Genomic DNA, 15,019 nt, shown 5'->3' with positions numbered 1-15,019 from the left:
AAAGGTTTTCAGTCGTATAAATATCTAAGAGTTATTTTAAATCATAAATTTCAAATCTTTTTTTTAAAAATATTATGCCAAATCAAACTATAACACTAAGGAAATAGTAACTATTTTTAATGTTTCCAGAACTTGTAAGCAGGAAATTTTAAATTAAGAGCCTTTTCTTTTCTCTTTTAAAAAAGAGTTTAGAGGAAGTAGAGTAATAAAAAGAAACTTTACTCCCCAATTATTCATTTTAAAAGATATAGTGCTGTTTGGGTAATTATAACAATCTTCACTTGAACTTTCTGCTATAAATTGACACGCAGAACTTTCATTTCCTCGGTCAGTTAGTTGTAGCAAAACCCGAAAAACCCTGGAACCTACTTGTTGTCAATTCCAAAGAAAATCAAACAAGAAGAGCAGAAATGGATGTTAATGGGTCGGCGATGGATGTTGATTTTGACAATGTTGGCACTTGTTTAACCAGCTTTGTTGATGATGGTACTGTTGAGAGTCACAGGTACTTTCTTGCACGCAGAACTGTGCTCGAAATGCTGAAAGATCGTGGTTTTGCAATACCCAATTCAGAAATTGACGCAACGCTTCAAGAATTCAGAGAGAAATATGGTCAAAGACCTGATGTTGACCGCCTCAGAATCTCCGCCATGCACAGGACTGACCTTACCAATAAGGTTAGTTACCCCTCTTTCCTTTCTTGAATCGCCTGATTTTAGCTTCTTGTAGTGATAATTTCTCTAAAGTTCTTTCCTTTTGTTAGTGAGCGAAATTTGGGGAATGATTAAGCTTGATATGTTTGGTTTATAACGTGAAAACTAGTTCCTCTTACTCCCACCTGCACAAGCCTTGGTAGGCAAAATTACTACTCGAGTTAATATTGGAGGTTCAGAAAACTGTACCTTGGTGGGCAAAATTACTGTTTAATAGTCGAGGTTAAGAAAAGCCCACCTAAGGTCTAAGCCTTGGTGGGCGAAATTACTCGGTACCTATGGTGGGAGGTACCCAGTACTTGTTCAAGAAAGCTGGCTCGGGATACCACTACATCGAAAAAGATAGTAATAATAGTAATAACTTGAAAGCAAGCTGCATTTGTGATGGGGTGGTTAGGTTGGGTAAACATCCTTTCTGTTCTTGGTTGTATGGAGGATAACAGATGATATTGGGAGAAACCGCTTTTAGGTTGTACTTCCCCTTCACATTTTTAGTAGGCGTTTGGACATGCGATTTCATCTTGTGATTTGAAATCATGAGATGAAATCAAAGTTTGGACATGCGATTTCATCTCGTGATTTGAAATCATGAGATGAAATCAAAGTTTGGACATGCGATTTCATATTCTCCAAAAAGCTTGATTTGGGAATTTCATATCTTGATTTCACATTTCTCAAATACAAAAACTGACCCATAAGTTTATATGTTGTAAAAAAACCACAATTTTATATCTACATAATTTTTTGCAAGAATACTAAAGAAGTGATGAAATATTCACAGAATATGAACATGATAATATAGTTACTAATGATATTGACCAATAAACGACCTATATTAAAGAGTAGTACACTACATCTCATGTTCAATTTTACTTTTTTATTGAACTAAAGTTTGATCAATAAATGTTGTATTTTTTTAGAATAGCTTTGTGATAGTGTATTACACGGATTCCATTGGGTATGTTGTTGTTAATAATAAAATTATTTACCTTACAAAAAAAAAGTTCATCTCTGAGCTCCATATCCGAATTTCTCCCTTTGGGGTTCATATATCTTCAAATTTCTTGTTGATTATGCTAGAAAAGTGCATCAATCCTGTTATGTCTAATGGAAATGTGCTCTATGCTCCATAAGTCTTCTTATGGAAATTGGAGGCTCGGCTGAGTTCAATAAAACAAAATTTAAGAAGCCAAGAAAGTCGTTGCATTAACTGGGTAGAATCCTCAGCATATTGTAAGATGATGAAGGGACTATCAACATTACATGCATGTGATTCATAGATTTATTAACCATATTTGAACTTGTCGCAGGTTTTGGTCATCTTCTGTGGGCCAAATTCCGTGAAAATGAATGTCATCCGCAGTATTTTATCTCAAATAATGAACAAAGAATCCTTGAGTCGGCTGATATTAATCATTGAAAATCCAATGACTAATCCAGCTATGAAGGTTGTGGAGGACTCCCCATTCAAAACTGAAATTTTCCAGGTAAAGTATGTGTTCTTGTTGGTGTTTTTGGTGTGAACAGTTCTATTGCGGGGAATAAACATGGTACTTATTAGGCTATTAATTAAGATGTGTTCTGCATTTTCTTTAGATATGCTTGGCAAGTGAGTTAGATCTCAGAATGAATAAGGATTTGATATTATTGGCATTTACCTAAGACTGTACAAATAGGTGTATGTTCAAATATGGCTTTCCCTATTTGAAGTTTCTTTTAGTTGCTTGATCATTCAAAAGTTTCTCTTTAACGAATAAAACATACAACACATAAAACGTTTTTGGTTTTCTATGAACCTCCAGATCTTTCTACTGTTACTTGTGAAATAAGGAAAAAAACTGAAATATTCTTCCCAGTCTGGCTTAAAAGGAGCTACATTTACTTGGTTATTAGCTCCCCCTTGACTAATCTTTTGCCAAGACAAGTCCCAAGCTCCCTTTTTTTTTATCAAGAAGTCCCAAGCTCCATTTTTTCCATTTGATGAAGGTTTTGTGGTATTTGGCCAAATTTTATTTTCCATTTGCACCCAATAACCGTTATGTCTCAGCAATATGCTAAGTGTCTGGCTCCCATTTGCAAACTCTTTCAGATCACAGACTTGCTTGTCAACATCACAAAACATGTTTCAAAGCCAAAGCATGAATTGTTGACCAACACAGAGAAGGAGCAGCTATTGAAGAAGTACAACTTGGAAGAGAAGCAGGTTTGCCTTTGACAACCTTTGAATTTTCAGAAACACGCCTGTATATCTGTACAACTGTGCATGTCCTTAGTCTAGCTGTACAACAGCAAGTCTTTTATGAGAAAACTCATCAGAAACAACGATTGATTAATTTTTATCTGGCTAAACTTGACTGTCTTGGAATCAAGCTTTAGTACTTGTTGCCATCTAGGCTTCACAGTTAATAAAAGTTTGTCATTTTTGTCCCAAGTGGGATGGTTGAGATGTCAAGTGATTGTCACAGTTAGGCAGGATCCCAGATACTATGGCATTTTGAGCCAAGATCTAGGATTCTTTTGCATCTCCTTTTTCATACAGTGTTGTCTTAAAGGAGGTTAATAATAGGAACCTTCTAATACTTATCTTTTCATGAAAAGATTGTTAGTTTAATGTAGTAGACCAGTATTAGTGACTTCTCTGCATTTCTTTTAAAAGGAGCTTTATGTTCGTCATTATCCCTTTACTGTGAGGGAGAAATGACTCAAATACTGTTCTAAAGCTTTTAGTTTAGGTACTTATAGACAGCTGCCTTTTTTAATGAATGGGAGGCGGTACTTGCCCTGTCTCTCACACACTACTTATCAGATATTAATATCTAGGACCTTAGGTGTAGAGACATAATTCTGCCTTCATCTTATGCAGACGAATGGTATTGTTGCTGTGCATTCTCTCTAATGATCTCAGCAGAAATTCGTAGTTCATATGGCTATATATGCACATCAATCTACCATTCTTTCTTCGAACATTATCAATACAGTTTCATTTATCTAAGTTTTTATGAGTATTGTTCTTGTATTGATGTTTTCCAGCTACCACGGATGTCTCAGAAGGATGCAATTGCTCGGTACTATGGACTGGAGAAGGGGCAAGTTGTGAAGGTCACTTACAGCAATGAGATTATTGAGACACATGTTACTTATCGCTGTGTCTGGTGATGCAACTATGTAAATCCTATGTAGCAGTGTTGTTCTGTCGTACGTTGAGTGTCTGAAGCATCCTAACTGAAGAGCTTGTAGTAGTAATATGTGTTAAGTACACTTTATCACTGTTGCTATGTTTTTTGTTGTATAATCAGATTGCCTTAACTTCATACTTTTGTGCTAGTAGGGGTGATGGTGGCTATTCTAATTTGCAAAATATGACCATGTTTCTATGTTAATTGGAGTTTAATAGCTATTCTTAACTTTTGCATTTATGTATCTTCGCTAACTTATGGATTAGGGAAGAGTTTAACTTCGATACACTCCTAGAGTAAAATAATTTACACAGATCATTGAATAGGTAATTATGGATAACTTGGACTAGATTTTTGTCTCAACTTAGGACAGGAAATTAAAGTTCTGCATGCCATATCAAGCAAAACGGAAAAGGGCCAAAACTATTCTTCAACTATTTGAAATAGAGCACATATATCCTTAAACTATATTTTGGCTCAAAAATATCCTTCACGCCATACTATTGGCTCAAAAATATCTCTCACGCTATACTATTGGCTCACTTCTACCCTTTTGTTTGATGGAATGAAATGTGACATCTATATTAATTTACGCCATATAGGATCTCCACATAAGCATCCCACCACACCCCATCAATTAAAAGACCCAAACTCACCCATTAAAAGATCCAAACCCATCCTTGACTCCCGGAGTTATGGTTTCCTTAACTCCTGTAGTTATGACTGCTACAATTAATTTGCAACCGTTTTTAAGCAACTCCCATAACAATTTGCGGCAATCAAACACCCCTGCTTGTTGGCCTGCCTTTAGGAAGAACACTTCAGCTACTTCCCAAGCATCTATTGATCATGTTGAACGTAAGATTATGTTGCTACGCTGCTCACTCCAGGCCTAACTGCACCCATCTTCTTCCTAGAAAAACACCTGCTTGATCAGGTAACTCATTTGTTTAATTGTCATTTTGAAAAATTAAACCTATCACCCTTTGTTAGCTATGTCTACTGGATGAAAACTATAGTTTAGCAAATTAAATAGCCAATTAATAATTTGCTGAAAAACTGTTGCAAATTAATTGTGATAGTCATAACTACAAGAGTCAAGAAAACCATAATTACGAGAGTCAAGGATGAATTTGGGTCTTTTAATGGGTGGATTTGGATCTTTTAATTGATGGGGTGGGGTGGGATGCTTATGTGGAGATCTTACATGACGTAAATTAATACACATGAGATTTCACATTTCATTCCGTCAAATGGAGGGGTAGAAATGAGCCAATAGTATGATGTGAAGGATATTTTTGAGCCAGAATATAATTTAAAGATATATGTGCTTTATTTCAAATAATTGAAGGGTAATTTTGGCCCTTTTCCACAAGCAAAATTTCATAATTAAAATTTATATAAAGGTTATTATAAATCATAACATTTATATAGTAGTAAAGGGAAAAAAGTGTAACTCTTTTAAATATAATACTTCTTCTTTTTCAACTTATATGATGTAGTTTGACTTGACACATAGAAAAAAGAAACAAAAGTTTTGAAATTTGTAATTTAAGATAATTCATAGATGTTTATGCGACTATAAAACATTTCATTAAGGGTAAAATGAATATTTTATAGCTAAACCATTACCAAATATAGAAATGTATCATTAATTTTAGAACAAATTAAAACAAAAATTGAGTCATATAAATTAGGACAAAGAATAATAATAATAATAATGCCATACTCCCTCAGTATTAATATGCGACACTCTTTCTTTTTATCTGAACTTGTGGGTATTTTCCCAACCTTAGTAAAATAAGAGGATGGTTTTTTGCTCGAACATAAGCTTAAACTGAATTTGAAGGGCTAACTATCTCATGCGTTCAATACAAAATGTGAAAAAATGCATGATTGCCAAAAAAAAAAAAAAAGACGCTATTTTGTATTGCACTGAAAAATAGAACCTAAAAATCAAGCTCCTCTTGGATTTCATTCTCCCCCACCTGTCGTCGACTCGTGTTAAAGGGAAAGATTAGCAAATTGAAAAAAGAAAGAGGAAGAATGTCTCGTGCCAAAAAAATGTCATATTGACTTAACATTAAAATAGTTTCTTCTCTTTAGTATGGTAGCTAAACCGTTACCGCCAATGAGAAATCGTAATAAAAGAATTTGGAAGAACGATTCAGCTCTTGTCATAGTTTCATCATATAAATAAAAGGTTTCAGCATTTAAATTGGGAGAGACTTTTCCATTTTCCCAGTAAATGGTGAAGCCCTAGCTGAGAAATTCACCACTGCCACCTTTGGTTTTTTAGTAGAGAAAGCAGAAGAAATGGACAAAATCTTATTTGTGGACGGCTATTCTTGAAAAGAATAGGTATGTTCGGATAGGCAATTGAGAGAGAATAGGGCGATAGCGACAGACACAGGAACCCATTTTGTTTAAACTCAAACATCTGCAGTTCCAAGGTAACTTACAAAGTAACAAAGGCATCATGCAGGTCTATTGAGATGTTTCTGGAGTAATAAATTAGAAAGTGAAAAGGGTGGAGCTTGGTACTCTTTTTCTCCTGCATATTTTGTTGGAAGAAGTTAATTCAACTTTTATTTAGAAATATTCTGATGTTTGCTTCAAGTTTCAAACTTTTTGCTTTTCTGGGGTTTCTGTTTTGAGGCTGTATGCTTTCCATCTTTGTTAATTTCATGTTTCACAGCAAAATATCTTATATTCTCATGAAAATTTTGTATACTTTTCTTTGAACCCGTTTTGAAATTTTCATATTCGTGTGTAGAGTTTGATACTTTTGGTTTCCTTTGATGAAATTCTATGTCTTATACAGTCTGTTTAGCTTTATGATGACATGATGGGGATCAGAGACGATTCTGCTTGAGATAACCGGCATAGTCACACGTAGATAATGTTTTTTTCTTCCTAAAGCAGAGACAGAGTCACGATTTGAAGCTCATGACTCATGAGTTCGAGATTCTAGTTCTTTTAAGTTAAGTTAATGGGTTTTAAACTAATCCTTCTGTCCCAATCTAGTGAAGGTGTTTGACTGGCATGAAGTTTAAGATTGAAAGAAAGAATTTTGGAACTTGTAGTCCAAAGTAAGTCATAATATTTATATGACTATAAATTATTGTGTTTATAAATTATCGTGTTTAAAGTTAATATAAATGTGTCATTCTTTTTGGCCAGGAAACATTGTCACATTAAGTAGGATGGAGGGAGTAATAATTCATAATATTCATCAAGCAAAGCTTTTGGGTTACTCTAGCTCTCCCTACAACCAAAATATCGACTGGCTGGTTTTTTATTTCTATCCTGTAGTTACAATTTGGTTATATTCCAAGATCATGAAGCTTGAGATGTTTTAGATTTAAAAGGAAAAAAAAATGCTTTTAATGAGATGCTTCTTATATGTATTATTATTTTAGTACATTCAGCTAATAACTTTTTTTTTCTTGATTAGGTTTTTAAATTTCAAGATTGTTACCCTTCTCAGGAAAAAAGGAAGAAAAGTTTTGAAGATTGTTGTTATTTGAACCTCCGTGGTAACTTACACTACTTTATGATGGGAGCTGAAGGTTGAAGATAAAACTCTGGTTTGTTTCTGTCACTGGGGCAGGAAGAATAAGATGTTACCAGATGGATCCATTTCGTATGGGGGAAGTATTACTGATCAGTTTATTGCAAAGACAGGCATAAAGTAAAATGATTTTGTGAATACAGTTTTTGACCGATTAGGCATTGATCCTTCAGGCAGGATCTTGCATTATATAGCGAAGTTTGATAGGTCGGAATTGATACAGCTGAGGGACCAAAAAGGCATTGATACCCTGTTACAATTTAATGACGATTTTGCTCATGTTTATGCATCAAGTTTGGAGGAGGAACCTAATTCTAGACAGCCATCAGGTCATGCGGAAAAAGCTTTACTTGTTGATTATTCTGATTCAGAACCAGATACAAATCCGGTAGGTGATGATGAGAATGATTTTGCAAGCCCTCTGAAGAAGGCACGGTTCCAGACAGCTGGAGATAGTAAGCCTATGAAGAAAGCAACGGCTAACCAGTCAGCCGGAGACTGTAAACCTCAGCAGAATGAAGTTGTTGGTGGTGATAATCAAAAGCATGCCGGTGTAACTAGGTCATGCAGTAAATCCATGGATATATTAAATCAAAATGGAGTGGGACTTCCTGAAGGGAATGTGCAAAACAACAATTCCAAGATTGGGACAATTAATGAACAGGCTTCTATACCGACATCAGGCGGCACAAAAAGTGTTGAACTCAGTGTTAATTGTGATTCAAAACCAGATACAATTTCTGATGGTAATCCTCCTGAGGTGTATGATTATCCTGATCCTGAATTCCGTGATTTTGACAAGCATAAATCAGAAATTTACTTTGCAGTTGATCAGATCTGGTCTTGCCATGATGCTGATTTCATGCCAAGATTCTATGCCCACATTAGAAAGGTATCTAGTCCTGAATTTAAGATAAAGCTGAGAAGGCTTGAGGCTCATCCCGAAGATCAAAGGGACCGTGCATGGGTCAGGGCAGACTTGCCTGTTGGCTGTGGGAAATTTAGACGTGGGAGCTCCAAATGTACTTCTGATCAACTTATTTTTTCTCATCAAGTGCAGTGTGAAAAGGACGAGAGAGGTCTGTACATTGTATATCCCAGGAAAGGGGAAACATGGGCCCTTTTCAAGGATTGGGATATTCATTGGAGCTCTGATTCAAAGAGTTATAGGAAGTACAAGTATAAAATTGTGGAGGTTCTTTCTGATTTTGTTGGGGATGCTGGAATCAAAGTTGGTTACTTGGAAAGAGTGACCGGATTTATTAGCATATTTCAGCGAACAAGGCTGACTGTAGTTGGTGCATTCTTTGTAAAGCCAAAAGAACTTTACAAGTTCTCTCATCTAATTCCCTCCAAAATGTCTGGAACTGAACGAGAGGATGTACCCGTGGAATCTTTTGAACTTGATCCTGCTTCTTTACCCTTCAATCCAAATGATATTTGGTGCCCGGGGAAATTTGAGGAAGAGCACAAGACTGCAAAATCTGCACTAGTAGAAAATGTTCTGCCGGCAGCTCCTGTTGGAACTAGAGATAAGTCGAGGAATGCAAGGACATCTTTGAAGTTTGCTGACTTGAATGGCATCCGTGCTACTGATGGAGAGTCTGCTACGGTATAAACCCTTCTGTAATGGGTTTATACATCTAAGACTATTACGGGACTAAAATATAGTATGATAGTCCCTAAGTTTTTGTAAAGACTACTATTATGTATAGTATATAATTATCCTTTTAAGCTTTAAAAAAAAAAAGATTATATTATCTGTAGACATACAGATGATTCTTTGTCTTCTGCTTTTGATGCAGTGGAAAGTGCTTTCTCCATGTTAATGAAAGCTTGAGTTGTATTTACTTAAAAAAAGAGACAAATGCTATAATTAAGATACTTTTGTGTCCTTTCTTATGGATTACTCCCTTTGGTCCATCTTACTCCCCTTGAAAAAACATTAACTAAGAGGATAATCGATTTATTCTTATTAAAATAAAAGCTAAAAGAAAGAAATTAAAAATAATTTTGTAATTACATCGTATAATTACTAGCAATTCTCCCTCTTCCTTGAAGATTAGAGTGTAATTACTCCCCTCAACTATACCTTACAATCAAGTAATTATTTGACCAAATAAGCAGAACAAACTGTATAGTTACATACTACTCTACCCAAATTCAATTCTCATGTGCATCTTCAAGCAGACCCAAGTCGTTTGATGGAGTTTATTAAAGAAAATAAGGTATGTATTAGTTTTGTGTATTATCAGTATCTTAGTTGGTAACTTTTTTAGCCTATGTATAACTAATGTTTGCATTACTACTACATTCTATTGTGCATTGAGGTAAGTATTACTAATATCATGAATTTCTATATATTAATAATGTAATAGGTTCTAATACATGCATTAACATGATTACAAATACAATTTTCCGTCAAAATTTTTTCTACCATATCTGTGGAAGAAATTTTTGTAAAGATATTTTTAAAAAAGATTAAGCAATGAATATTATTTTTAATACATCAAATTAAGCACTGCATAAAAAAGGGACAATTTCAAATATATACAATAAACTAATTAGTTTACAACAAATATAGTTATGTTTTATCTACATAAAAAATAGTCAAAATCATAGGAAATATACAGTGACTATACAATATAACTTGCCAAAAGTCATAGAAAGTATACATTGACTATACAATATAGATTACTTATACATGAACTATACACTAAATATACATTATGATACACTCAAAAACTGAATATAGCTTGATTACATATGAAATATACACTGATTATACATGCTTATACAGCAAATGATATTTTTTTGATAATTACTTTTGACGAAAAGCTAGATGGCATAATTATCCCTAGAAAAAATTTCATCATAACTAATATTATATTGTTAATAGAAGCATTATTAATATACTATATTCTGCATCATTCTTATACACTTTACTGACGGAAAAACTGTAATTAATTAATCAATGCAATTGACACAATTACGTTTGACAAAGCTGAAAAGGATAAAACGGTCAACTTGACTAAATCTTATATTCTTACCAACAACAAAAAGAGAAGACAAAATCTTATATACTACACGTGTCCATTCATCTCCTACTAATCAATGATCTTCTCACCCTAAAATCCATTGTTTTAGTCTCAAAAAAGCATGGTAGGAACCACCTCTTTAGGTCAAAATTTAACTATCAGCAGCTTCAAGGTAATCTTGTTTCCCTAGCTCCAGTGTCTACTCACAAATATATGACTATGTAGACTTGTAGTGAAACAAGGTACCATCTGGTTGTTTGATGATAGTACCATAATGAGATGTTTATGAAGCATTGACTTAGAATGTGAAAAGAGTGAATCTTTGGTACTCAAAATCAGTTTGCAATAACTTGTTTGAACTTTAATTAGAAAGATTGTGATTCTTGCTTCAAGTTTGAAACTTTTTGCATTCCTGGGTATTTCTGCTTTGATCTTTTTTGCATTTGATGAAATTTTATGGTTTAGTATGAATATCTTCTTTGCTAATTTCATGCTTAACAAACAAAAATAGCTAATCTAACCATGAAATTTGTCATGTTATGACTTATTCTTGGATCCCATTTTGGAATTTTCTGATTAATTAAAGTTTGAAACTTTTGCTTTCTTGGGGATTACCTTTTCATCCTTTTGCATTATATGAAATTCTATAGAAGTAGTATGCTTTCCTTGTTTACTAATTTCAAGTTTCACTGCAAAAATATTTAATAATATCTAGTAGTCTCATTCAATTTTTTGCATAGAGAATTCTCTGAACCCATTTTGTAATTTCCTCATTCTTGGTTAGAGTTTGAAACTTTCTGATTTACTGGGTATTCGCTTATTTTAAGTGTTTTGGGCTTTTAAGCACTTTTTTTTTTTTTTGATGTTTGGAAAAGATAAGCACTTACTTTTAGGCTAAGAAAGTACAAAAATAAGCTAAAAGCTAAAAGTTGGTATTCACAACTTATGACTTTAAACTTTTAGCTTATAAACTATTGACAATCCGATATCTTATAAGGTCGTCAAATGTTTAATTTTATGTTTTATGATGATATGACAGGGATCAGGGATTATTCTGGTTGAGATAAAATGTATAGATGGGTTACTTTTTTGTTTTGCTGACTTACATTTAGATAATGTTTTTCTTCCTACAGCCAAAAATTTTGTTGATTGGCTGGTTTTAGATACCTATCTTTATTTGGCTATGTTCCAAGATCATGAAGGTTGAGATATATAATGGAAAAAAGTGCTTTTAATCTTGTATTTGGGGATGCTTGTTTAATGCTCATGATTTGTGTCTTTCTTATGGATTATTATTTTAGTACATTTGGCCTTTATAGTAACTCCCCTTAGATTTATTGTTTTTCTTGATCAGCTTTTTAGTTTTCGAGATTGTTACCCTTCTCAGAAGAAAAGAAGAAGAAAGATTTTGAGGATTGTTACTGTTTGAACATGTATACTAGTTCATGATGGAAACTGAAGATAAAACACTGTTTTGTTTCTGTCATTGGGGTAAGAAGAATAAGGTGCTTCCAGATGGATCCACTTCGTATGTGGGAGGTATTACCCGTCAGGTTATTGCAAAAACAGGCATAAAGTATAATGATTTTGTGAGTGCGGTTTTTGACCGATTAGGCATTGATCCTTCGGATAAGATCTTGCATTTTACTGTGAAGTTTGATAGATCCCAATTGATACAGCTGAGCGACCAAGAAGATGTCAATACTCTCTTACAATTTAATGATGATTTTGCACATGTTTATGTATCAAGTTTGGAGATGGAGCCTTTTTCTGGACTCCCGTCAGTTGGCGCGAAAAAAATTGAACCTGTTGTTTCTGATTCAGAACCAGATACTAATCCTGTAAGCAATGATGAGAATGATTTGGCAAGCCCTCTGAAAAAAGCATGGGCTCACCAGTCAGCTGGAGACAGTAAACCTCAGCAGAAAGAAGCTGTTGGCAGTGATAATCAAAAGCATGCCGGTGTAACCAGGTCATGCTGTAATTCCGTTCAAAAATCAAATCAAAATGGAGCAGGCCTCCCTGAAAGGGGTCTGCAAAACAACAATTCCAAGGTTGAAACAGCTAATGAACAGGCTTCTAGACTGCCATTAGGTGGTGCGGAAAAAGTTGAGCTTACAGTTGATTCAGATTCTGATTCTGATTCTGATTCTGATTCTGAATCAGATACTGTTCCTGATAGTAATCTTCCAGAGGTGTATGATTATCCTGACCCTGAATTTAGTGTTTTTGACAAGCATAAAGTACAAAATTGCTTTGCAATTGATCAGATCTGGGCTTGCTATGATACGGCTGATGGTATGCCAAGATTCTATGCCCACATTAGGAAGCTATACAGTCCTGAATTTAAGGTGATGTTCAGTTGGCTTGATGCTCATCCAGAAGATCAAAGGGGCAGAGCTTGGGTCAGGGAAGAGTTGCCTGTTGGCTGTGGGAAATTTAGACGTGGGAGCACTGAATTCACTTCTGATCGACTTACATTTTCTCATCAAGTGCAGTGCGAAATGGGCAAGAAAGGTCTGTACATTGTATATCCAAGGAAAGGAGAAACATGGGCCCTTTTCAAAGATTGGGATATTAGTTGGAGCTCTGATCCAGATAATCATAGGAAGTACAAGTATGAAATCGTGGAGATACTTTCTGATTATGTTGTGGATGTTGGTGTCCTAGTTGGTTATTTAGATAAAGTTTCCAGATTTGTTAGTCTTTTCCAACGAACAAGGGCGACTGAAGTTGGTACATTCTTTGTAAAGCCAAATGAACTTTACAAGTTCTCTCATCAAATTCCTTCTTTTAAAATGACTGGAACTGAACAAGCGGGTGTACCTGCGGGATCCTTTGAACTTGATCCTGCTTCTTTACCCCTCAATCCTGATGATATTTGGTATCCTGGAAAAGTTATGGAAGACAGCAGGGCTGCTAATTCTGAACCTGTAGAAAATGATCTACCTGCAGTTCCACTTGGAGCTAAAGATAAATCAAGGAAAGCAACATCTCTGAAGTCTGGGGATGGCATCCATGCTACTGATGGAGAGTCCTCTAAGGTTCGAATACCTCCTAAAAAAATGAACATCTCTGAGAAAAAGCGAACTCAGATGAGCTCTTGTTCTGCCAATGACGGTCCTTCCACTGACTTTGACGATAATTGTGTTAAAAAAAGCCGTCACTCAAATCCCCGCATGCCAATTCATTTGTCATGTCAAGCTGATAGAGAGTTGCATTCACGCACGAAGAGTTTTGGTCTCAGCAACTCCATTGGAAGCTCCAAAAAACGATCAACTTTTTCAGATGATAAAGGTTTTGAAGAATTTTTTTGTGATTTTGAGATGGACAGATCTACAGGGAAGTTTCAAGTAAATCAGGTATGGGCTATTTATGGTCAAAATAGTACATTGCCAAAGACATATGCTCTGGTTAAGAAGATAGTTCCTGCCCCATTCAAATTGCATGTAGTCCTCCTTGAATCATGTGCTGGGCCTAAAAATGCTGCTCAGTCGGTTTGTGGAACATTCAAAGTCCAGAATGAAAAACATCAAGTCTATGATCCTAGCTCATTCTCCCATGTGGTGAAAGCAGTCTCTATTTATAGGAACAGGTTTGAAATCTATCCAAGAGGAGGAGAGATTTGGGCACTGTACAAGAGCTTGAAAAAATCAGGTTTGGATTCAGACAAGTTTGAGTACGAGATAGTGGAGGTCATCGAGTATTCAAAAGACCAGATAAAAGTTTCATCCGTGGTTCGTGTGAATGGTTTCAAGTCAGTATTTAAAAAGCAAACATTGGATTCTGTTATTTTAGAAATACAAAAAGATGAGTTTTGGAGATTCTCTCATCAGATCCCTGCATTTCAGCTGACTGGGGAAAAAGGAGGGGTTTTGAGAGGTTGCTGGGAGCTTGATCCTGCTTCAGTACCGTGTTCTCTGTAAAGTGAAACACCAGTTTATAGTGTGTGATGGGATTGATTATCCTGGATTAACTCACTGATGGGCTATTGTTCTCATCAGTTTCTTGCTAGATGATTAAGACCAGAATGTAGCTCTATAGGGAGGGCAACAAGGTAGCAGATGCACTAGCGCATGGGTAATGTAGTTTTTGCAATAGGTTTATAAACCCAACAAAGGACAAAATATGGTAGGAGAGTCTTTAAGTTCTTGTAAAGACTAATTATATATATGCAGAAAACTAAAATAAAGTTTTTGTAGTCGTGATAGACTCTGTCTTCTGCTTTACTCCAGTGAAAGGTGTTTTTTGCCAGAACTCACTGATGGTGTCAGTGTAGTCAAGATAAACGCTGGCCTTGGGGCTGATCTTGGCTGCTGTATGTTTGCACCCGCAGCAATTACTATAAGTTCGCATTTTGCTGTAGTCTCGTGAATGAATTGTATTCCCAAATGGCTGCCGAAAGTTTCAGACCGGTCTTGTTTTTCAGTTTTTCTATTAATATGTTCAACTTGATTTGGAAATGAGCGGACTTAGTGACTTTGGTGAAATTGAAGGTTGATGTCATTTACGTGATTT

At 35.2% G+C, this 15,019-nt stretch overlaps 2 protein-coding genes and 1 pseudogene across 2 annotated transcripts; all 3 read left to right on the top strand.

Annotated features, from left to right (window-relative positions):
- The first annotated feature begins 302 nt into the window (after positions 1-302).
- On the top strand, positions 303-4,117 carry LOC129886258 (DNA-directed RNA polymerase V subunit 5A-like). The gene is made up of 4 exons (XM_055960857.1): positions 303-677; positions 2,024-2,200; positions 2,803-2,916; positions 3,744-4,117. Exons 1-4 carry the CDS (start codon positions 411-413, stop codon positions 3,867-3,869), a joined length of 684 nt encoding a protein of 227 aa, XP_055816832.1. The 5' UTR covers positions 303-410; the 3' UTR covers positions 3,870-4,117.
- A 491-nt stretch (positions 4,118-4,608) lies between these two features.
- Positions 4,609-9,292, top strand: LOC129883999 (uncharacterized; annotated as a pseudogene).
- Positions 9,293-10,565: 1,273 nt separating this feature from the next.
- LOC129886257 (uncharacterized) lies at positions 10,566-14,709 on the top strand. Its single transcript, XM_055960856.1, has 2 exons — positions 10,566-10,673; positions 11,856-14,709. Exon 2 carries the CDS (start codon positions 11,947-11,949, stop codon positions 14,425-14,427), a length of 2,481 nt encoding a protein of 826 aa, XP_055816831.1. The 5' UTR covers positions 10,566-10,673; positions 11,856-11,946; the 3' UTR covers positions 14,428-14,709.
- Positions 14,710-15,019: the final 310 nt, after the last annotated feature.

Source organism: Solanum dulcamara, chromosome 4, assembly GCF_947179165.1.
Source record: "Solanum dulcamara chromosome 4, daSolDulc1.2, whole genome shotgun sequence".
Lineage (NCBI taxonomy): Eukaryota > Viridiplantae > Streptophyta > Magnoliopsida > Solanales > Solanaceae > Solanum > Solanum dulcamara.
This window is presented reverse-complemented; position numbering and strand designations above follow the sequence as displayed.